At 40.9% G+C, this 23,653-nt stretch overlaps 1 protein-coding gene across 1 annotated transcript in view; it reads right to left on the bottom strand.

Annotated features, from left to right (window-relative positions):
- RYR3 (ryanodine receptor 3) overlaps positions 1-23,653 on the bottom strand; it is a 282,690-nt gene that overhangs the window by 54,350 nt on the left and 204,687 nt on the right. The window contains exons 66-72 of the mRNA XM_081886370.1: positions 21,999-22,129; positions 19,426-19,743; positions 17,139-17,379; positions 14,840-14,927; positions 14,618-14,710; positions 10,490-10,510; positions 4,895-4,909 (exon numbers count right to left, since the gene is read on the bottom strand). Coding sequence (XP_081742496.1) covers positions 4,895-4,909; positions 10,490-10,510; positions 14,618-14,710; positions 14,840-14,927; positions 17,139-17,379; positions 19,426-19,743; positions 21,999-22,129 — 907 coding nt within the window. The remainder of the gene's footprint in view (positions 1-4,894; positions 4,910-10,489; positions 10,511-14,617; positions 14,711-14,839; positions 14,928-17,138; positions 17,380-19,425; positions 19,744-21,998; positions 22,130-23,653) is intronic.

Here is a 23,653-nt window from a genome sequence, read left to right as displayed (position 1 = left end):
CGCAGATCTGAGCAACGTATTCAGCGAAAGGGAAGCAGACAAACTGCCACCGCATAGACCCTTTGACTGTCAAATCAACCTACTCCCTGGGGCCCAACTCCCAGTAGGCAAACTGTACGCCATGTCAGACAGGGAGATGCAGGAGCTGAGGGAGTTCATTGACAAAAACCTGAAGCGAGGTTTCATCAGAGAGTCCCGAGCGGTGGGGGGCAGCCCAGTGTTTTTTGTGGACAAAAAGAACACAGACAAACCGAGACTGGTGTGTGACTTTAGGGCCCTCAATGCAGTGTCGGAGCCCCTGGCTTTCCCTATGCCCCGAATTGATGACATTTTGACCAGAGTAAGGAAGGGAAAGATTTTTACAAAGCTGGACCTGCGGGGGGCGTACAATCTGATACGCATAAGGAAGGGAGATGAATGGAAGACCACCATGTTTACCCCTTTGGGAGCCTTTGAATACCTCGTTATGCCCTTCGGTCTACAAGGGGGCTCCGCGTGTTTTCAAGCTTTTATAAACCACGTTCTGGGACCTTTGCTCTACAAGAATTGTGTGGCCTTTTTAGACGACGTGTTGGTGTATTCGGAAGATGAGGAACAGCATGTGAGGGACGTTCGAGAAGTGTTGGGCAGGCTGCAAGCCAACCAGCTGTGGGTGAAACTGGAGAAGTGCCAGTTTCATACCAAGGAGGTGGAATTCCTGGGGTACCGCTTGTCAGACAAGGGATTGGCCATGGATCCAGGCAAGGTCCAAGCGGTACTGGAATGGAAGACACCGAAGACCAAGAAGGACGTGCAAAGATTCTTGGGGTTTGGGAACTTTTATCGGAAGTTCATCAAGAACTTTGCCCACTTGACGGCGCCCATCACCGACTGCCTCAGCAGCAAGAAGAAATTTGTTTGGACGGTAGAGGCGGATCGAGCCTTTGAAGAACTGAAAAGGGCTTTCGCCTCGGAAGAACAACTTCTGCATGTGGATTTACGAAAACCCATGAGAGTGGAAACCGATGCATCCGACCGGGCGGTAGGGGCGGTCCTTCTTCAACCGGGGAGGAGTGCGTCGGAGTGGAGACCGTGTGCCTTCTTCTCGCGGAAGCTGAATAAATCCGAGAGGAATTACACGGTGTATGACAGGGAACTACTTGCCATTCACGAAGCATTCCGGAGGTGGAGACATTTATTAATTGGGGCACAACACAAGGTGCAAGTGTGCACCGACCACAAGAATTTAGAGTATTGGAGAACAGCTCGAGTGCTCAACCAACGACAAGTGAGATGGGCACAGGAATTCTCCAAATTCAACTTTGAAATTTGTTATGTGCCAGGCCCAGAAAACGTCAGGGCGGACGCGCTCTCACGCAAACCAGAGTATTGGGAAGGGGAGGGGGTGATCGAAGAGAGACATGTCATCCCTGAGGACCGCTGGGTGTGTGGGGCGGCGCTGGTGGGGCAACGAGAACTGGTAGAGGAAACGGAAAATGATGAATATGCCCAGGATAAGCTCAGAGGTCTCAGGGGGGAGGGCGAGAGCCCCGGAGGTTTTGAGGAAAGAAATGGGGCATTGTATTACAAAGGGGCACTGTATATACCCGAAGGTGAATTGAGGGGGAGAGTACTCAAGCAGTTGCATGATAGCCCCACGGCGGGACATTTTGGACAACACAAGACCATGTGGTTGGTTACCAGGGAATTTTGGTGGCCTAAGGTGAGGGAAGATGTAAGGGAGTATGTAAGAGGGTGTGACCAATGTCAGCGAGCCAAAGGGGAAAGAAGGGCGCCGGCAGGGTTATTAGAACCATTACCCACACCAGAACGGCCTTGGGAAGCGATATCAATAGATTTTATGACGGATCTGCCAAAGTCCAAGGGGAAAACAGCCATCATGGTAGTAGTAGACCTGTTAACTAAGATGTGCCACTTTGTAGCATGCTCACATGCAGTCACAGCGGAAGAAACAGCGAAGTTGTTTGTAGAACACATCTTTAGGTTGCACGGGGCTCCCTTGAGGGTGATCTCAGATCGCGGCAAACAATTTACTTCCAGGTTCTGGAGGAAGCTCATGAGCTTGCTGCACGTGGAAGTCAATTTTTCAACTGCCCGGCACCCTGAAACCAACGGGCAGGCGGAAAGAGCAAATGGCATTCTTCAACAATATCTGAGGTGTTATGTCAATGACAGAGAGAACGATTGGGTCGAAAAGTTGGCGTTGGCAGAATTTGCCTACAATAATGCGGAGAATGTGTCCACAGGGATGAGTCCCTTTTTGGCTAATTACGGGTGTCACCCCAGGGCATTTCCAGGGGAAGGAGGGGAGAGATGGAGCGTCCCAGCGGCTGAACATTTTGTAGAAGAGATGGAAGCGATCCATCATCAGCTCCAGCTCAACTTAGAAAGGGCTAAGGCACAATATAAGAAGCAGGCAGACAAGAACAGAAGGGAAGGTGAAACCATAAGGGTGGGGGATCAAGTGTGGTTGTCAACCCAAGGGTTGCCGTTCAAAGGGGGTTGTAAGAAATTGAGGCCCAGAAGATTGGGACCCTTTGAGGTCATTCAGCAGGTCAACCCGGTAGCTTTCAAACTCCGATTACCCAACCACATGAAATTGCACCCAGTGTTCCACAGGTCGTTACTGTCACCATACAGGGGGGGACGTGAAGGGGAGTACGTCAGGGGACCAGCCTTGGAAGAGAGGGAACGCCGCAACCATGTAGCGGAAATCCTCGATTCCAGGTGGAAGGGAAATCAGGTGGAGTATTTGGTGGCGTGGGAAGGGGAACCGGAGTCAGAAAACACCTGGGTGAATGCAGAGGAAGTCAATGACGAGGTTTTAACAGAAACGTTCCACCAAAGGTTCCCGAGGAAACCTCAGCCGATAGCAAGGTTTAGGAGGGAGTATTTCGGCACCACCGATGAGGAAGAGGAAATGGAAGGGTTCGCGGAGTCGGAGTTGGAAGAGGGAGTGGACTCCGATGACGAAGATTACCGAGAGGGTAGGAACAGCAACAAGTGGAGGGAAGTGTTCGCGACGTCGGAAGACGAAGGAGGTTCTTTCAGGGGTTTTACCTCCTCACCGCCAGTAGGGGAGGAGACGGGAGGGGGTGAAGGGGGCCCTGGAGGGGAGGTGGATGCCAGGGAACTGCCATCTAAAGCGCCGGGGGCGCAAAGGCTCACTGAGGTTGAGAGAGGAGTAGCAGCGGAAGAGGGAACCAGTAGAGGGCGAGCAAGAACTCCAAGGGAAAGTGAGTCGGAGGGATGGCTCAGAGACGCTTCCAGCGAAAACAGTGGGGAGGTCTCAGGACCTCCTATAGGGACACCCACACCTCGCCGGAAACTGTCACGCCGAGAGGCCAGACGACGTGTTTCCGTTAAAGAGCTTTTATGTTGGAAACGATTCCGAAAGCAGCCACTTTCGGATTCTACTAGTGATTGACGCAGCCATGCTGGAGGGGCTCCGTCACAGGCAGAGGTTTGAAAACCTGATCAAACTCTGAGGGACTTGCATTTTACGCACAAGCAGCTCATCGTCCCATCACAGTACCCTTTGAAGCAATTTCTGTGAAATGAGTAAACCTTTGTTTTTAGTGAATGAGTGAAGTCAGAGCTGTGATTGATAAGTGAGTTGTTTGGACCAGGCAAAAGGCATTCCTGGGGTTGCAACTTTACTTTTGTTTTATTTCCTAGTTATTGGATTCACCCATTTGCTGCTATCTTTGCTTTGCTTTGCTTTGCTCCTTGCCAGCAATGTGGAGCAGTTGGCAGCAGGCAGCATCTTGAGAATTAATTTTTTTTAAATATGCGTATGGGGAAAAGAAAGTCTGGAATCCTACCACTGCTGTTGTGTTAGTTTTGCTACCTACTGGCACAAAAAGCAGGCATCTGTTTGAGAGCATCCTCGGTTAAACATGGGGGTGGAAAGAGAATATGACAACCCTTTTTTTTTTGTTTTGTTTCGGCTGCATGTCCTATAGCAGGATTGTTCCAAAGCTGTGGTTGGTGGTTGTTGTTTTTTGGAGGGAAGAGCCCACGGCAGAGGCGTCATGATGACAATGGTGACAATAACCACCTTTTCCCTAGTTGTTCCCAAGTCGTTGTGTTTTGCCAGGGCAGATCCAGCACAGAGGCATCATTATTACCAATATCATCATCAACTTTCCCCCGGATTGTATGCAACTAAGCTTACTCAGAGTAGACCCACTAAAATTAATGGCCCTAAGTTAGTCAAGACCATTCACGTCAATGGGTTTACTCTCAGTAAAAGATTGTAAAATACAATTCATAATAACTACATTTTTCCTGATTGTTTCCAAGTTGTGGGGAAATTTTTAAATAAATTTGATACAGGATGCGTACACTGATTTTAGTGTGATCCAAATTTATTTTGTATCCATAAGTCTTGATTGCAGGGAAGGAGGGCAAAGAGGAGGGAGAGAATAATTTGATAAAGTAATCTAGATATTTTAATGGACAATCATAGCAATGACAAGCACAGTACATTTATTACTACTACTACTACTACTATTAGTTCTAATGTTTCTAATTTCTAATGTTAAAAATCCCAATACATTAATGAGTCACTTTTCCAATTGAACACTTTTTCAATTAAAGATACTAAACTAATTTACATAAAATGAGGATGGTAACAGAGGCAGAAGAGAGATGTTGCTGGGCCATTTTCTTCCCCATGAAATCAATACCCAGGCCTGTATAGAAAAGTGTGTAGGAGTATAAAAACAGATGTTCTGGCAAAATCTGCCTAACTTTCCAATAGGATTTATATTGGGCAGAACATGTACCTTCCCTTTGTGACGCCACTGCTGTGATCAATGGAAAGAATGCTGAGAGCCTGGTCATCTCTAAAACTAAAACATAAAGACACATCATGCACTTTGACCTGTACCTTTACTTGCATGGCCTGTATGAAAGAAAAAATACAAGGAAAAAAGTAAGTAAACTTGATGAAAAGATGGGAATTTTACAAGTTAATTAGAAACAGTATCTTCTTTTTTTCAACAAAGTAGCTAAAATACCTTGCATTTACAATGAACCATTACCATGTGTCATTATGTGCTTCCTTAATAAAAGAATGAATTACTGCATTAGATTAATTTCTTCTATTATTACGTTTACTGAGGGTTAAAAATAAAGAATATACTGAGGATTACCAATGGCAATATATTTTATTCTATATATATTATGTAAACCCCCATACTGCTGTTTTAGTCAGTTTAGAATAAAGGAAAACAATAAAGAACAATACATTTACTATCTTTATAATCTTTTAATATTGATGTTTAGTAATATGACTTGAACTTAATACTAATGAATGTTTGACAACACACACTTACCAATTTTTTTAGCCTTGTATCTGTTAACAAACAATATTCACAAGAAATGCAACAAACCAAGTGCTTTTGCTTTAACATGGAAAACTAATGTTACATGAAACTTTGTGCAGGTTACAGAAAGTTTGATTCTGCAATTATTTCTCGACCTCCTCTCCTTTTGGCCTTCTTGGGCACTTTAAAATGCCACGATTCAAAGTTAGAAGTTAAGGACTGAGGTCTACAATCACATCTACTTTTCCCAAATATATTTTAACTTGTAGAAGATAAAGTTGAATACTTTTGTCCTATGGATTTCAAGCTCTTGCTAAACTTTGCTTGCTTTCCCTGGAGAGACCTACCAGACTGATAGACAGTTTCAGCCACCTGGCCAAAGTCAGCTCTTCCATGTAGCCTTTAGGCTAGACTGAATGTATAAATTTTATTCCTAGTTTAGCTTTTTTCTCTCTGCTCCATCTGTGCTCTGGATCCCCCCCCCAAAAAAATGCTTTTAAATGCTAGATATTTATTTGTTGTATTTTTAAGCTTTTTCTGCTTTGACTGAAATTTATTTTTATCCTATAAGGTGTGATACACATTTCTTAAAATAAGATAAATCCCCTACTTTTAAAAAATGGGACTTACAAGTGCTTAATTCTGACTGAATTGTGCCCTAGGAGTGTCAAAGAGAAGGGACTGTGCACAAAACGGTAGTATAAAAAGAAAAAGGAAATCTCCTGAGAATGAGTTGCTGTTATTAAGGGTCAAACTAGAGAGGATGTTAATGCAACTTAAAAGGTAAAGGTAAAGGGACCCCTGACCATTAGGTTCAATCGGGGCCGACTCTAGGGTTGCTGCGCTCATCTCGCTTTATTGGCCGAGGGAGCCGGTGTACAGTTTCCGGGTCATGTGGCCAGCATGACTAAGCCCTTCTGGCGAACCAGAGCAGCACACAGAAATGCCGTTTACCTTCCTGCCAGAGCGGCACCTATTTTTATCTACTTGCACTTTGACATGCTTTTGAACTGCTAGGTTGGCAGGAGCAGGGATCGAGCAACGGGAGCTCACCCCGCTGACCTTCTGATCGGCAAGTCCTAGGCTCTGTGGTTTAACCCACAGCGCCACCTGCGTCCCTTTAATGCAACTTACATGTGCATTTTAAAAATGTAAATAGCAACTATGAAAGGGTCCACAGTATCACAACTGAAGCAGAAGGGAAGGGGTTTAACTCCTCTCATCATACCCTGACAACAATCCCCCCCAATCCAAAAGCTGCTATTTACATTAAGAGAGAAGCCTTTAATGCAGGGGTCCCCAACCTGCGGCAGTGGCCCACGGAGGCCATTTAACTGGCCCCCGAGCCACCCCTGAACTGAGCTGCCCGCTTGGTGAGTCCCTGCGTGCTGCGCTAAACCGGCCTCATGGCACAGGGACTCTCTTCCACGGCTCTGGAAATCGCATCTGCGAAGGCAAGATTTTCGGCGTCTGGGCATGCACAGAAGCGTTTTATGGCACCGCGGACATGCACAGACACGGCGTTGCGTTGCGCCGGTCTGGCCGAAGGAGGATCTCTGCACGAGTGATCTGGCCCATGCCTGGTAAGCCTTGCTGACCCCTGCTTTAATGGCTTTCATTCTGAATAGCTGGGAAGTGGAGGGATTTTAACTGAGATCAACTTTCCTTCTTCAATCCATGCCCATAATGGCACAGCTAAAGACCCCACTTATCTTTAAAATGTAGAGATTAACTGCATTCATTCAATTAATGCCATGCTACTAGTTTTGTCCTTGTATTATAATTCAAAACATTTATCTAAAGATGGTCATGGAAAAACGGTGTTGATAGTCCTGCAACATTAATTACATATATGTTTAACTGGAGCCATTAATATTAAGCAACAACAGTACACTTCACACAGGAACAAGTCAGAAAGAGGACAACAGTATAGCACTCACAGCTCTTACTATATAGCAATACGTCGTGGGCTCTTTCTAATTTTTTTATGTTCATTAAAAACTATGAGCGTGAAATAAGTGAGATTCTCTCTCACACATTGCTTAGCTAACATTTTGGATCGGGGTCTGTTCACTTGGGGAGTAAGTAGTGGAGCCTACTACAGTTGTGCCTTGGAAGTTGAATGAAATCCGACTTCCAAAACGTTCAAAAACCAAATCATGCAGCCAATCAGAAGCTGCCGAAGCCCCGTGAGACTTTAGGGTTCCAAAAGAATATTTGCAAACCGGAACAATCACTTCCGGGTTTGCGGCGTTCGGGAGCCAAAACGTCCGAGTTCCAGAGTGTTCAACAACCAAGGTACGACTGTACTTGAAAACTGGATTATGAATGCCTCTGGATCTATTCTTCAGTGCATCTTTATTTCTTTAGCCTATAAAAGTTATACACTAATGTGTGAAACTGATAGCAGTGGGGGGGGCACTGTATAAAACCACAATATTGGAGAAAATTTACAAAGCCATATTTGGAGCACAGAGATATTTGCTGGTTTTTAAAACTGTTATGTCACATGATGTTTATTCTTTACACTGTTATATACTGTAATAGGTGATTCGTCTTGTGAAATTTGTCAGGTGCTTCTTGCCTTAGGTAATTCGGTCATCCCTGTCAGCTAATAACAACTTAGATAAATAAAGTTAATTGCTGTGAATTCTGAAGGTAAAGCAGTGGTGGGAACCTGCGTCCCTCCAGATGTTATAAGACTCCAACTCCCATTAGCCTCAGACAGAATGGCCAATGCACATAGATGATGGGAGTAGTAGTCCAACAACATCTGGAGGGACACAGGTCCCCATGTCTGGAGTTAGAAAGACCTTCCCCAGCCTGGAAAGACCAAAGTTCCTTCTGCCCTAAAATCCTATCCTTCTACTGAATGAACACCAAACATTTTGAAAACATTGTCGGGTCTCATGCACAAATTCACAAAGCCTGCAGCCCTGAGCACTCTGAGACACAAATCCTACGAAACGAAGTAGGATTTCCTTCTAAGTAGACATGCATAGGATCAGAATCAAAGTGTTTTCCTCATTTTAGGCTGCTACCTATGTAGGTAAGATTACATAGGTAAAAGTTAAAGAGCAAACGCCTTATAAAATTTATAATCTTCATTTACCAGGATGCTTTAATACTGAGCCTTAAAACAGTGATTTCTATTTGAAGTTTCTGATTTGCACATCTGAAAGCTGTGTAAGGGAATGGGGTCCATGATTCAAAAACAGTGTATTGAAATACATGAAAAAATGAATCTGGGAAATTATATTTGGAGGATAGAGGTACATTAAAGCATTTCTGCAAAATATTTAAATATGCTAAAGCTAGATAGCCTAAAAAGAGTGTAATGTTTATAAGGGGTTTGTTCTTTCAATTTTTGTGCCAGTTATCAAACCCAGACTCCATTTCTGATTCAATTAAAACAGTCAATTCCTATTTTGGATTCTGCATGAAAAGGTGTTGTGTGAATATTTTCTATTGTTAGATCCCTGACCTAGTACATGTGGTTGTGCATAAAGTTATGGGCTGAAATCACATATACCATAACAAGTTAATATTTACTACTACCAGTTTTGTCAGAATTGGACACCTGTTTGGGAGGGATGAAAAGGTGCCTAGAGGCTAAATTCAGGTTGACCTTGCTCCCCCCCCCATGTCTGCTGCCATATTATGGGCATTTAGAGATCAGACTTCAATCTGTTTGTTCCAAAAATGTAGCATGACTCTCAGATTATAAATTTGGATTTAATTATATAAAGCCATTCAAATCAGTTGTAGGATTCAAAATTCAAGATACATTTCTTCTTGTCTGCTCATGTCCGAGGAATATAAGGGAATATAAATGTATATATCCTGAAAATCTGAGTATGCATTTCAAACATACTTTTCACATGCAACTCTTGTATTCAGAGTTATTGCCGTTGACGTGTATTTGACACTGAATAAATTGTGCATCTATCTGCACATAATGATTTGATAATTTTAGCATCATTTGGATGCCAATTTGTATTCAATGTGAGTATACAAGTTTTTCATGGGGCTGCTAAATATTATTAGGATGCAACAACAAGAAATGTTGGATTATATGACTGAATCAATTATGCAAATTAAGCAAAATTGCATTATTTTTCTTATTTTGCATAATGTAACATAGAAACATGTAGGCACACCTGGCTAGCTTCTTCTAATGAGACACACAACTACAGCTAGTCCACCAATAGCTCGGCTGGTCAGGGCATGGTGTGGCTAACGTCAAGGTTACTGGTTCGATCCTTGTAAGGGACAATTAAATATTCCTGCATGGAAGGGTTTGGACCAGAAGATCCTCAGGGATCCTTCCAACTCTAGAATTTGATGATTCTACATCTTGACCTACTAGTTATTAGGCCTCACTTGCCTATTACATGGATGGATAAGGACATTGCTTTTCTAAACGAAACCTGAGAGTTTTAAAAAATTAGTTCTGTGATGAATAACAAATTTTGCATTTCCCCCTGCATTTTAGAACTGTGATATGCATTCGCCCTGGGTTTGCACACTGGTTGTCAAACAAACGTTCTATATCTGCCATTTCTATACAGGCGACTCTCAACTTACGTTCCGGAGGTGGCATGTGAAGCCAAAATTGCATATTGTTAAAACATACTGGTTTCCAGGCTGGGTGGGATTGCAAAAGTATTGTTTCCCAAATGCTCGTCCGCTTTCCAACCCTTTTATTTTTACTTTTATTTATCAAGCATGTAAAGCTGAATGCACACAAGTTGTGAGTTACCTGTATAGAGTTCTGCCTTGACTGTGGAACTAGAATATATTTCTGTTTTGCTCTTAAAGTGTAAGTGTTCACCCTGAGTTCTCTTAGTTAAGGCTGGGGTATGTGAATCACCCTATGAACGAACAGTAAGTCTTAAGTTTAAGAACTGGGCTACATGAAATAAATGAATATGTAAATACTGTATAATGTTTAGATAAATAGAGATGTGATATAAACTGCAGTAAGAAATAATTACATCTGCATGCCTCCTTCATGAAAACACCTACACAAAGTTAAAAATAACAGATTAATGGAGTGGCGTATCTGTTTCAGTAACCTATTGACAAGAATCTGTTATTTCACAGTACAGCCCAAGTAACCCAATCTTTCTCAGACTAAATGTTCACTAACTTACCATTCCCCTCCGAGCAATCTGCTGCCATATTATCAGAAAAAAAGTTAAAAAAAAACTTGCTCAGCTTTAAATAAATTCAGTTTGACAAAGGTTAACAAAATAGTTGCATTTTTTTTAAAAAAAAGTAGCATTCAGCTGTAAATCTGTAATATTTATGTTACGTATCTTCTGCATACAATAGTAAAGTTGGTATAACATATTTCAACAGATACATATATTATGTATTCCATACCATATGTACAATTTTAATATTCATAATGCACTCTAATTTCCCAGCCAACCATCTTTAGCCAGTGAGCACAACACGGAGTTTGAGTAACATAGGAAAAGTGAATCATACATTTTTGGTCATTCTTTTGGGATATCATCAAGAATAATAAAGGATGGAAAGTTGGTTGTTTTATGGCATTCTGGAGGATGCCTTACCTTTGAGACTTCTTTGTTAAGTTGATGTTTAGGCACCACTTAAAAATGGACATTTCCCATACCTCAGACAATAGGAAACAGCCAGTATTAACCCCCTTCTTCAAAAACCTGGGGTAGAGGCAGGGGCGTAGGAAGTGGGGCGGGGCGGATCGTCCCGGGTGCCCTCACTGAAGGGGCTGACATTCGGTGCACTTCCCACCTGCGACTCCCAAGCCTTCCCCCCTTCCCCCTTCATTTTGACTGCTTGGGGGAGGCTTGGGAGTGGCGGGTGGGTGGCGTGCCAAATGTCTGCCAGGGGCAGCTCACTCTGCCCCTATGAGAGGCTTGCTCCGCCCCAGCTGTAGGGCGCACGTGCCACTCCGAGAACCTGAGTGGCTATCCCGTGCCGGAGAGGGCACCCTACATGCCACGCCCTCCTCCGGAGCGCGCACGCTCTTGGTAGCGCGGGCATATGCTCCGCTGCTGGGTAGAGACTACTCCTTCTTACAAACGTATTCTTCCAAAGCAGGATAATGATGAAGTCTGGTCAATCCTACAGCTTTGTACTGCTTGGTATCGATGCTGCTCTTTCTCTTCTTCTCCTCTGCCACCCTTAAGATTCCCAAGTCTCCCCCAAGCAGTCATGGGAGCTCATTAGGCTTCTCAGTCTCAGGTGCTGATTCCAACACTTTCTCTATTCCAAAAGCCCTTTTAAGCAGTGGCAGAGCTTCATGCTCCAGCACCAGGGGGTGGAGAGCAGGCAGGGGTTGGGCTGGTGCACATCCCAGGGGTGTGGCGCGCCGCCCACAGGGGCGTCCTGGGGGGGCGTGGCATGCCATCTGCAGAAGCGTAGTACCCAGCGTGGGTGGGGGAGCAGCCACAATGGCACCCCACTGGGATCACGCTGCCGGGGGCGGTGCACTCCCCCCGCACTCCCCTTCCTCCGCCAGTGCTTTTAAGGGCTCCATTATTTTTCCTGCTCCCCCTAGATTTTTGCTAGCTGAAGCAGAGATTCAAGAAGTCATTTTTCTCTTGCCTGCTGCCTTTTCTCTTTTCCTTGCCTGACCCAGGAGTTTCAATGCACCTCAGTTCTACCTCTTTGGCATTGCCCACCAAGGCTGAGAACAGTGTCTCCTGTTTCTGTCCTGCCTACCATTTTCTTATCTTTTTCTCTCTCTCTCTGTAACTGTGTTTTTAAGAATAATTTTGGCTTCCTACCTTTGTGTACTATGACTGTTTTAGAAGCCACCTTCTGGTCCTCCTTGCCCAGTGATACATGACTGAGGCCTAGTCTGCGACGTCAGCCCAGAGAGGAAGAAGTCTACTATGCCTTCCTAAGCAGTGCTTAACCCAGGCATAGGCAAACTCGGCCCTCCAGATGTTTTGGGACTACAATTCCCATCATCCCTGACTACTGGTCCTGTTAGCTAGGGATCATGGGAGTTGTAGTCCCAAAACATCTGGAGGGCCGAGTTTGCCTATGCCTGGCTTAACCCATCCAGCCTTTCCAATTCCTCTCATGCCTTTGGGTTTGCTCTTTCATGTGTGCATGCTAGTTTAGTCATGGATAGACTCCATTAGCTCATCTTCTCAACTAAAGTGCATATTATTGTCAAGCTATTCCCACTGCCATAACAAGTATTGTTGCTAAGCTATTCCCTACTGAAGTATTAATAATGTGTAGATTTTGATTCTCTGTGTGTGTGCAAGAAACAACATCTCAATTTTTAAGACTCGTATGAGTGTAAGTTACATCTGCCGAGATGTGCTATTGCCAGTATCTTAAAGATCTTAATTCAGAGGACTCCTAGAACATGTATATGTGAAACACATTGCCTGCCAAGGCAATTTGCTAGCATAGGAGAAAGCAGTCTTTCAAAGCTCCCAAGCTATTCTTGTCTGCATAAGTCAATTCTGTATGTGCCCCCAAAACAAAGTGGATGATTACTTTCAATGGGAAAAAGACAGGGGACAAACAACAACCAGACTGACAGAACTTCTTAAAGGGAGGAAGATTTAGTTCCAGTAATAATTGTCCCTAATCTTGACTTTAAGGATTCTTTTTGAAAATCTGCCCCTGATTGGTTGTGAAATTGACATAGAAATGATGCCTACGCTCAACAAGAAAAAAAAAAGGATTGTTTTATCTTGCATTTCAATTGATAATGGTCTCAAATCCCAAATTTTTAAGCAGTTATCAACTGTTAAAGTCCTAGCCAGGGACAGTTTTTCCAATTAAACTTGAATACTATGGGACAGACATATTGAAAGTAACAAACATATTATGACTGCTTTTTTCCATTGCACAAAGATACTTCAATACTGTTACAGTGAAGTAATTACACAATTAAAGAAAATCTGGTCATTCATATATATATGGTTGTTGACAAGAAAGGTTTAACAACAGGAAACTGGTTTAATAGCAGAAAGCCAAATTTAAAAGTATTATTATTTATAATAAATTTCATATAACAACCAACCACAGGTACTTAATTACACTTGGTTTTCTGTGGTGCAATATCTGGTTAAAATACTTAAAAAATAATTTTCAACAAGACAGCATTGGGTGCTTGAAAAAGTACCAGATACATGTCAGGTTATAATGTATAAAATCATTTAGCATGTATGTTTCAGAGACTAAGAAGACTAGAACAGCTGGATAAGGCAGTAATTATTTGTGCTCATACACTACAATAGATTTGCACAATTATACATTCTCCATATGTACCCCCCACCCCTATGTGATAAATCTACGTAAGGACAGCTCCTCCTAAAGACACATCAGCTCCAGTGTTATGGTCCACATTCCATCATTGGGAGACAAATGGATAGTTGGGTCTCACCTGAATGTTGAATTTTCGTGCCCCTCACTGAGTCAATGCATTTTTAAAAAATGAATCCACGCACATTGATTCAGCAGAGGGACACTGGAAAGGAGGAATGCTTCACAAATCTCATTGTGTTCAGCTGTACATATGCATTAAAGTGACTTAATTTATAACACTATTTCTAACACCGACAAATGCTAAAAACATTTGTTTTGCATTTTCAGATAATTAATTTGATACCATGCCTTTTTGTTTAGACCTTCCCTGCTCCTCTACTGAAATGCAATACAATCCTCTTCCCAAAAAAAATAAATACCCATGATCATCTCAGAAAGAGTGGACTTTCTCAGATGTAACCTCAGACATTTTAGCATCCCCAGTTCTTCCCATACAGATATTCTTATACAGGTTTTTCTAGTGACAGTTTGGGCTATGTGTAGATCGAGCAGATATATCTTAACAATTTTGATATCCCCACAATGTATTATGTTTTAGGTAATATTATTTTACTACAGTGAAAAGCAAACTGTCTGCTGTATCAATAGGGGATGAAAACTCACTATCAGTACAATAGAAACATTTGGCAGGGGAGGGAGAATCAAAATCCCAAGACCAGCTGGGTGGAAAGGGAAGGAGCTAAAGTAAAAAGAAGTACTTCAGATCCATTTTTGGTAAACCTTCACCCCATCATGTGGGTGCATCAAGGGGAAAAGGCTTTTAGTCAGAAAATTTACATGGCAATATATGGTAAATACAACAGATCTTCATATTAAGAAGCAACTACTTCTAAACATATCGGCAAAGAAATGCAGTTTGCGACAGTCTGTGTCATTGTTACAAAGTACAGATAATTTAGCAGATACACTTGGACCAATCTAAATACTTTCTGACTTACTTTTGACATCTTACTCTTGCTGTCTCCTGTCAAAAATGCCAAGTTGTTGATTTCATTCTGAATAACAAAATTTTGTTCTTCTCGCTTGAAATTCTGAAATAAATATAATACCAAAATGCAGTTTACATAAATGCTGAGAAACAGGTTGGTGACATTTATAAATATGCATAACATTTCTAAATATGTGTATTATAAGAATAAAAAAATGAATCTTTGTCATACATGTGATTTACACCAGAGAATGAAGACTTCAGCTACCATTCGGAAAAGTTCATCAGAATCTGCATCTGGTTTCTTAAGCCAGTTTGATCTAAATAAAAAAACCATAATACATTTATTAGACTGCAGTATTATTTCAACACGTTCTATACTGAACATTACCAGTCCTACAACTCCCCTTTCAATTGCTTCTTCCTGCATTTTTTCTGAAAAGCGTGATAGCAGCACCATACTGCAGTGTAAAACTGTGTGTTTCTGGATGTTGGAAGGATGCTCACTACTGCCTTTTATTGATGGGCTAATACATCTACTCAGCAGTCTCATTGGACAGTAGCCAAGTAAACAGCACCACTAGCCTAAGTTCTCTGCAACTGAACTTCCTCTCCCCAGATGCCCACCACAAATATATTCTGGGAGTTCACCCAACCCTCCAGAGCAGGTTGAGAGAGCAAGTGATGGACACATTGGGAGCGTGAGAGAAAGTTTCATTGTGCAGCCAAAGTGCTTGAGTGAGCAGAACTGTTTAACTGGCTATTGCCCACTCAGTTCTATGGCACATACCTCCAAGCATGTGTGTAGAGCAGGTGTGGGGAACTGTTGGAACTCCTGGTGTTGCTGAATTACAACTCCCATCAACCCTAGCAAGCATGGCCAATGGCCAGGGATGATGAGAGCTGTAATTCAGCATCATCTGGAGGTTCCACAGCCTGTGGAGTATTGCAGCCTTTGCAAACCTATACACATTAACCCCAAAGTAAGTTCAATTCAACCAATAGGATTTATTTATGACATGTATCACAATTCAAAGTATAGGCAATCCTTTTCATGTGGGGGTTATGTTCCGGACACCAGCATGTGTCGGTGGAACATGTGTAAGCCCAGTCTGCCCCTGTTCTGGCCCTTTTTGTGACATCTTAATGGCATTTTGGGGCTACTTCCAGGTTCAGCACTGTCTGCACATGCACGATCACGTCATTTGGACACACCTAAATCAGTCATTGCCTGAATTCAATTTTCATAAAACCACCACCCTATCTGATACAACTAGATTTACTTTGTAGCAAGAGCATCTGTAGATTTCTTTGTAACAGAACTGATAGTAACTCCTGTGGCCACCTTAATGATTTGCACATTCATTTTGGTATAATCTTCCAGGGCATACAGCCCACTTTATAAGATGCATAAAGTGGTCTAGAATGTTTCTTCCCCTAGAATTATACACTGTCTCTAAAACAGATATGGCTTAAGAAAAAGTTTGTGCTGTGTTTAAATATGTATGTGTGCTTGTTGATGATGAATTGTCTAAACTGCCATGCAGCATTTGGATTCAAGCTTTCAAGTCAGAAAATCATTTTATACTTTAATGGGCATTGCTGATTCTTCCATTTAAACACCTTTAGACATTCATAAGAATTTTACAACACTAAAATATTCTGAACTGTAAAAATGTTACAAGCAAGCTGTATCAGGAAGCAGAGAGCAGACACAACTTAATTAAACTGTTTTTTGTGGCTGTGTCATTTTTATACTCTCATTTATCTTTAACATTTTTAATTCTTCTTTTTATTCTGGTACTTCACAGAATTAAAGTTAATGTTTAGGCAATCATTCACATGTTCTTTTCTCTGCCTAACCTAAATTTAGTGAAGCTTGAGGTCAGAAACATTCACTTTGTTCTATTCCTTATTGATTTTTTCAAGAAAGCAGTCTATTCTTCCTTGTGTCAGGTGTCAAAGCTATCAAACTTTCCACTTGCATTCCACTTGCTGGCATTAGTTAACACTGTTTGCTGATCCATGAAACGACCTTGAATTGTATGGCCTAGATAGGAACTATCTGCCTTTCAACTGGGTCTAGGGAGACCTTTTTATTTTGTGAAAGACAAAAGATTTATACAATCTGAAGAGAAACCAGATTACCTTTGGGGCACAAGTTATGCATAAACAAAATCATATACCGGTATATTAAAGACACTACAGTCTCCTCTGTGCCTAAATTTTCTGAAGGAAACACCAACCCTGATTAAGTGCCAAGACCCCTAGAATCTCACACCACACAGCAGAGCTTGGTTGGGGTGGTCCATAACAAAATTTAGGGCAGGAGCAGGAGAGCAGTTTTGGTTTTACTATCTATTCAAATGGACTGTTGCTGTTTTAAACTAAACTAACCGTTTTGGTAGTTTTCCATTTTTAGTTTTATATTGTTTTATTGTTAGCAAAATTAGGAACATAAATTTTATGTTGAGGTGCAGGATATAAATACAAAAATCCATTTAATCCCCTTTAGTCACAGATTCTCCTACCTGTTGTTGTCCACATAGCGGATCAACATAGGATAAAAAGCATAAAGGTCGCGGCAAAGAACTGCAAATTCATCTAGAATGAGGAGTTCTGCTTCTTGGGTATCCGTTTTACTGTCTGCTTTCAGTTGTTCCTCCTCCATCACTATCTTTATGGCTTTCTTCTTTAATTTCTCCAGTGTTGGGATAAAATGACTTTTCAACAGATCCGGCCTGGCCTTGCTAATGATTGGCTGAGCATACACTATATACAAAACACATTTCTATAAATATACATTTAAACATATTTTGTTACTCTGTAAAAAGTAACAAATGCATTCATTCTAATAATAGCACTGTGACTGTAGACATCAGTACAATGCAACAACAAACCATGTTTTCCTGTAATTTGCACGGGCTGACTTAAATCTTGGGCTCGTGTGCTCCCCACTCCTCTGGGGAGGAAATGTAACTTGTCTCTGTATAGGAATGACCTGAAATTTTGGATGCACCCAGAACTCACCAATTGGTGGTTTGTACTGATAATGGTTTGATATCCTGGCATGTTAACAAACTGGTTTGAACAAACCACAGTATGGTGAGTTTGGATGCAACAGCAAATCATTGTTTGTTTCAAATGAAACACAGGAGAGTTAAATCTCTTACCCTTGCATGTGATAGTGAGGGATTGTACAAGACCAAGGCTCATGCTACTTGTGAACATAACAATAAACCATGGTTCACTGTTATATATGAACTGAGTCTAAAGTCATATCTGCCTGATTATGTATAACCTGAAAGTATACAGGCAGAAATACTTCTATATTAGGTTATGCTTGATATCAAGAATTTGATGAATGTTCACATACACATACGAATGCTGACAATTCCAGCCGAGTTTGGGGAATGCCCGAAAAGATTTTCCCTACTTATCAGCAAGTGTCAATTCTAACCATTATATTTTGATGTGTATCTCTTGAGTTTTTAGAAATCCAGACAATCTGTCTGGGATAATCAATAGTCACATCTGCAGGTTGACATTCACCAAATTTCAGGTATCACAACATATTGTAATATTGCATTTGATGGTTTAAGATAGGCATAGGCAAATTGAGCCCTCCAGATGTTTTGGGACTACAACTCCCATCATCCCTGACTACCGGTCCTGTTAGCTAGGGCTGATGGGAGTTGTAGCCCCAAACATCTGGAGGGCCAAGTTTGCCTATGCCTGGTTTAAGATATGCTGTAGACTGCTTAGAGATTTGTTTTGGCTATGTAAAACAGCATAGAATTTGCTTAAATAAATAAGCATAAACATTATACATGTTTAATAAATGTATAGTAATCCTGCCTCAAGACAGGGAATTTATGTATCTGATCTTGGGTTCTTTCATTAAAAATGTTGTATATGTGAAACAATGTACTCAAACTATCAAGTGGCTTAATCAAGCCACATGTAAGTAACCAATTGGACTGTTGGATATTTAAATGCAGTCAAACTAACAATTCATGATTTGCTAGATAGTCACATGATAGGGGCTGAGGCTCACAGAGTCTTCTTGTAAAATCTGCTAGAGAGAACTCAGCAAGAACACTCCCATTGTGCCCTGACAGGAAGAGGGAGTAGCTATATATCCTCCCTGCCTGGGCACACTCTTTTTCTGCTCTTCTCCACCATGCCAGCAACATACAACATCTGCATTTTTGAGCGCCGTGCTCTGACTGCATCAACTTGTTCTTCATTCTTCTTAAGATGGTTCAATGAGTTTTCTTTTGGAGAACCCACAAAATGTAAAATAAAAAAATGCTAACACTACAACTAAACTAGGCCTTTGTCTCAATAAAAGATGAAAATATTTTCCTGACTGCTGTGGACCACATCTGATGCAATCAAATGAAAACCATGAGAACTCTTCATATATGTATCTATCCATTTTGTAGCTTTAAAAACAGGACAGGTCTGTGCCATAAGAGTTTTCAGGGAGACTTACATGCGCTTAATTAATGGATAGTATTTTCTCCTAGCTCTACAGATATTAAAAATTATTTCCAAACACATAATGATACCAGGTACTTGTTCAGGAATGCAGGACTCCCAATTTTTGAACCAAGCATATATTATTTAGATTTTACTGAGATTTTACCATTTAACTAATTTAATAAAAAACATTGATTCTAAAATGTAAATCTGACTGTGAGAGAAAGCTTTCGTAAAAGAAGTACAACTATTGGAGAATTAATGTTTTGTTGGTATTGACAAATAAAGCAGCTCTAGTAATCAGTTGTTTAAATGAAATTTGTCACGAGGTACCTGCTATTCGCTTCATCCAAGTTGCCTCATCTATCCCCAGGTTATTGTTGATGATCTTCAAAATGTTCCCCAGTATTATGCTGAGATGTTCAGAAGTTACCATTGTGCAGCAGGGGCCAGTACTTTCAGCATTTTCAGGCCCCCTCTCCCACCAGTATGATAGATAGTTGCATAACATGGGCAAGATCACCTCAATCACGTGTGGCATTTCAGTATATCTGGCTCCAGATTCTGCCAAGCTGTTTATTTCTTTCATTAAGCCATCCAAGTGAGGGATTTCTGGACACATTTCTTCTACGGTTTCAGGCATGCCTAAAACTTCATATTATGACACAATAATTTTGGGGTGGTTAACATACTTAATGCTTAAAATAGCTAAAGCACAATTTAAATCATTTTACTTCCACCGTAACTCTGACACATTCTGCATGGATACAAACATGATTCATTAGTTCCCTCTACTGTTCAACAGTAATGGTTTTTTGTTTTTTGTTTGGTTCCATGCTTTACATGGAGCTTTTTATTAAGTTATTAACACTTTGGGCCGAGCTCTTACAATCAGATAATGTGGTAAACCTGTGTTTACAATGTGTACTACTTCTGAGTAATGTGGAGTCACATGACTGAATGCTATGCCATTTAAAAAATCTACACAAAGCAGATGTTGTGGCATAAATGATTGTGCTGCCAGAATACTATATGCCAGAAAAACAATAGCATGTTAGCAACTAAAGTACAGTTGAACAAAAGATGAGCATGTTCCTTTAAAGATGGCTTTACATTTACTGCATTCTGTGGATTAAATAGTCATGAAGCAATTGAAAAAGGTTTTAATGTTATTATTATTTCATTTATGAATCACCAATTGTACCTTGAAGCAATATAATAAAAACATATGAAACAACTGCAAATTAAAAACAATTAAAAACAAACAATTGCATATACAAAACAGTTTAAAGCAGTAACAGCACACACTCTAAAATCAACTCCATTCCAATAATGGAACCAACTGAACCTTTATTTCTATAAATGCAATGCATTTATCAGATACAGCGGATAAATGATAAAATATCAGATTGTCTTCTGCTACCCACTTAGGTTTTAACATTTATGGTCATCGTGCTTAGGATGGTGTGTGTGGCATCGCTCTTTGACAATGTAATAAGCAACCAGCCTTTTCCCCAACTTTGAAGCTGCAGGAGGTGGGTGAGGCATATTGTGCCAACTATGGAATGATCACCCTGCCTTTCTAGCTCAAAGATTGTGAGGAAGATTGAGGATCACTTGACTGCTATGTTGTCCTGGTGCCCAGAATGCCTGTCCACATCAGGATAAATCAGCAAGGCTTCCTTGAGTGTTGTCCTTCACCACTATCATGAACACTGCCACCCACCAGCAGCTGAGGCCAAGATACCCCTCATCTCTCTTTCCAGAGGAAATAAAGTTTGGGGACAAGGGGCTTCATCAACTGCTGTTGAGAAGCAAAGCTCTAAGCCTCTCTGCTTTGATCAGCTAAAGCCAGTATGCCCCTGCCTCTTTCCCATAGGAGGGCTTCTTCAGCCACTGCTTTGATTCAGGGAGTGGAGGAAAGGGAAGCAATTGGTCAACAATAATTTTTGGCTTGGATAACATTGATGGATAGTCACCCCCCCCCATTCCAAATCAGGAACCAACACTAGCCATGGAGAAAGAGGGGCCTCAGAAAGCTTTCATTCACATTCATTATACTTTAGGTGTCATACAGATTGTATTCCTGCTGCGATTACAGCACCCCCTGCTCTGAAATTCATTTACTCTGAAATGTTTTAGATTACAGAGGCATAACAAATGGCAGAGTCCAAATCTTGATTTTATCAGAATGATATTTCAGACCTTTCAAGATTTCATAAAGTAGAGAGTGAATTTTTGCCATTCTATTAGCAAATTTCCTTGCATTCCAAATTCTTAACAATTTGATTCCCTTCAAAGCGCTTGTTCTTCCAAAGTTTTTGTTTTGGCGAATAATGGTGATCCAGGGCCCCCTTAAACATTCAAAACCACTTTCATGAAATGTGCCCTTAGGTTTTCTATGGCTGGATTTTCATGGAGAGTGTAAAGTATGACAGAGACAACCAAACTTAATTTCCTGACCATTTGTATAATCATGATCCCGCCCCCCCCCCAGCGTCTGCAATCTTCAGAATTATGTCTGGGTGTTTGTGACTGTATTGGTGTAAACAATCTAAATAAGATCATCGTTTGAATGCATGAAGAGTCAAGTATGAATATAGTATGTACAGATTAGTGTACATACATACATTAGTGTGGCTACCTAATTTCACAAATGCACTTAAATGGGCACAGAGATAAAATAGCATGGCGAACTGGCTAAATGCTTAGCATTTAACTAAGCTATAAACATATCCATTCCAAGACATTTCCACAATAATTTCAATCAAACACTACTATCAATGGAGGTAAGTGGAAATATATGATGATAGTTCCAAATATAGTGCAATAAAGGTCTAAAAACAGACAATAAGGATGCAGTTTATTTCTCAGTCCAACTTTTTGTAGCAGAGTACTGTACTTACTAGCTCTCTCTCTTGCAGTTTTTGTGTTGAAGACAGACAGTGGATTGTAAAGATTGAGAGAAGGTTCAAGAAAGGCTACTGGAATGGCAGCTGCAAGAGACGCTAAGCACTCACCAAGAGCCGGACGTTGTCTGTAAACCAAAGAACACTATCAGTTCTTTCACAATACATCTGAAGTAAAAAACCAACCCCACAATATATTTGAAGTAATTATTTTCAAATCCAATTCACACATTACATTTATTTTATCAGTAGCAAGTTTGGGTTTGCAATGTTTTCTTAACAGTCCTTCCCTATCAACAATGTTTCCAAATTAGATAGTCTAATTGGGTGGCAAGTATATTTAAATCTGGAAGGCAGTGTCATGTTCAACCACATCTTGTGGATAATCCAAAGTAACAGTCGAAGAAATTGTTTTCCTTGAGCAATAGATGAAGCCACACTCTCAGGGACCAAATTTCAAGTCATAATCCTAGTTGGCACAGGCAGGTTTCTGTACCTCACAGTATTCAATACTAGTAGTAACTTTTTGGAATGAATAGATTGATTTATTTTGATCAAATTAATAAACCAATTGTATATTATTTGATTTGAAATCTGGTGGCAAGGAGAAGAAACTGGATTCATTATTATGGATTGATATTTTGTTTGTACCGATTTCCACAGAAAATAGAAGGGTGTGAGATCAAGGGTGCAGGGCTGGCTTCAAGTTAACGGGTGCCCTTGGACACAATATCAGTAGGTCCCAATGGCCCTTCCTTTCCTCCACAAAACTCACCCATCCCTTTTATCCCCACCAATTATCACTAATTGGCTACTGCAGAAGGTGTGCACATTGAACACAGATTTAATCTATCATGATCAGTCACTACCTTTTTGAAACTCATTGCCACTGAACTCCCACATTATAATTTTCTCCAAGATTTTATGTATCTGAAAAGTGGACTTGAGTCCATGATAGTTTCTGTCATAACATAATCGTTGGTCTTTAGTATGCCACAACAACACACTTTGTTGTTTTAAAACAGTGATTAAAGAATTATTGGCCCAGAAATTCAGTACCAGAGCTGGATAGAGCTTAGTCTTTCCACACACAAAAATCCCCTCCTAGTTAGTCAAAGCTTCCTATATTTCAGCAGTATAATTTTGATTATCACAATCTTACACTGTTGAGGGTCAGAAAATCTCAAATTGAGTAGCCCCTTTAAAATATTTTAATCACTTGAGGAGAATGTCAGCCAATTTAGCCTGAATGTGAAATCAACTCAGAATTGGGGAAACAACCCTTACAGAAATGTTTCCTTAACATCAGCAGTTAATGCAGAAGGTTTTTTTAAAAAAGTTTTAACTGCAATTATGAGTTGCTTTACAAAAAGTTACTCAAAGTGACTTACAAAATGTTCAGAACATCTAGGAAGGAACCTCATTAAGCAGTTAGATGCAGGGGAGAGAGATGATAATAATAGATGGCCTTGCAAATAATTATCTCATAATATGATCTCTTTCATTGAGTGTGGGGCTTGTCAAACTGAGGAGGGGAAAGAGAAAACCTAAGCAGTTAAAAACAAAACAAAAACCTCTCTATCTCCCCCTCCCTAACACATACTTTTCTATCAGATTTTTTGAGCAAATAGCAAGATGCTATTTTTTTTTAG

This window comes from Podarcis melisellensis, assembly GCF_964234715.1.
Source record: "Podarcis melisellensis genome assembly, chromosome: 1".
Taxonomy (NCBI): Eukaryota; Metazoa; Chordata; class Lepidosauria; order Squamata; family Lacertidae; genus Podarcis; species Podarcis melisellensis.
This window is presented reverse-complemented; position numbering and strand designations above follow the sequence as displayed.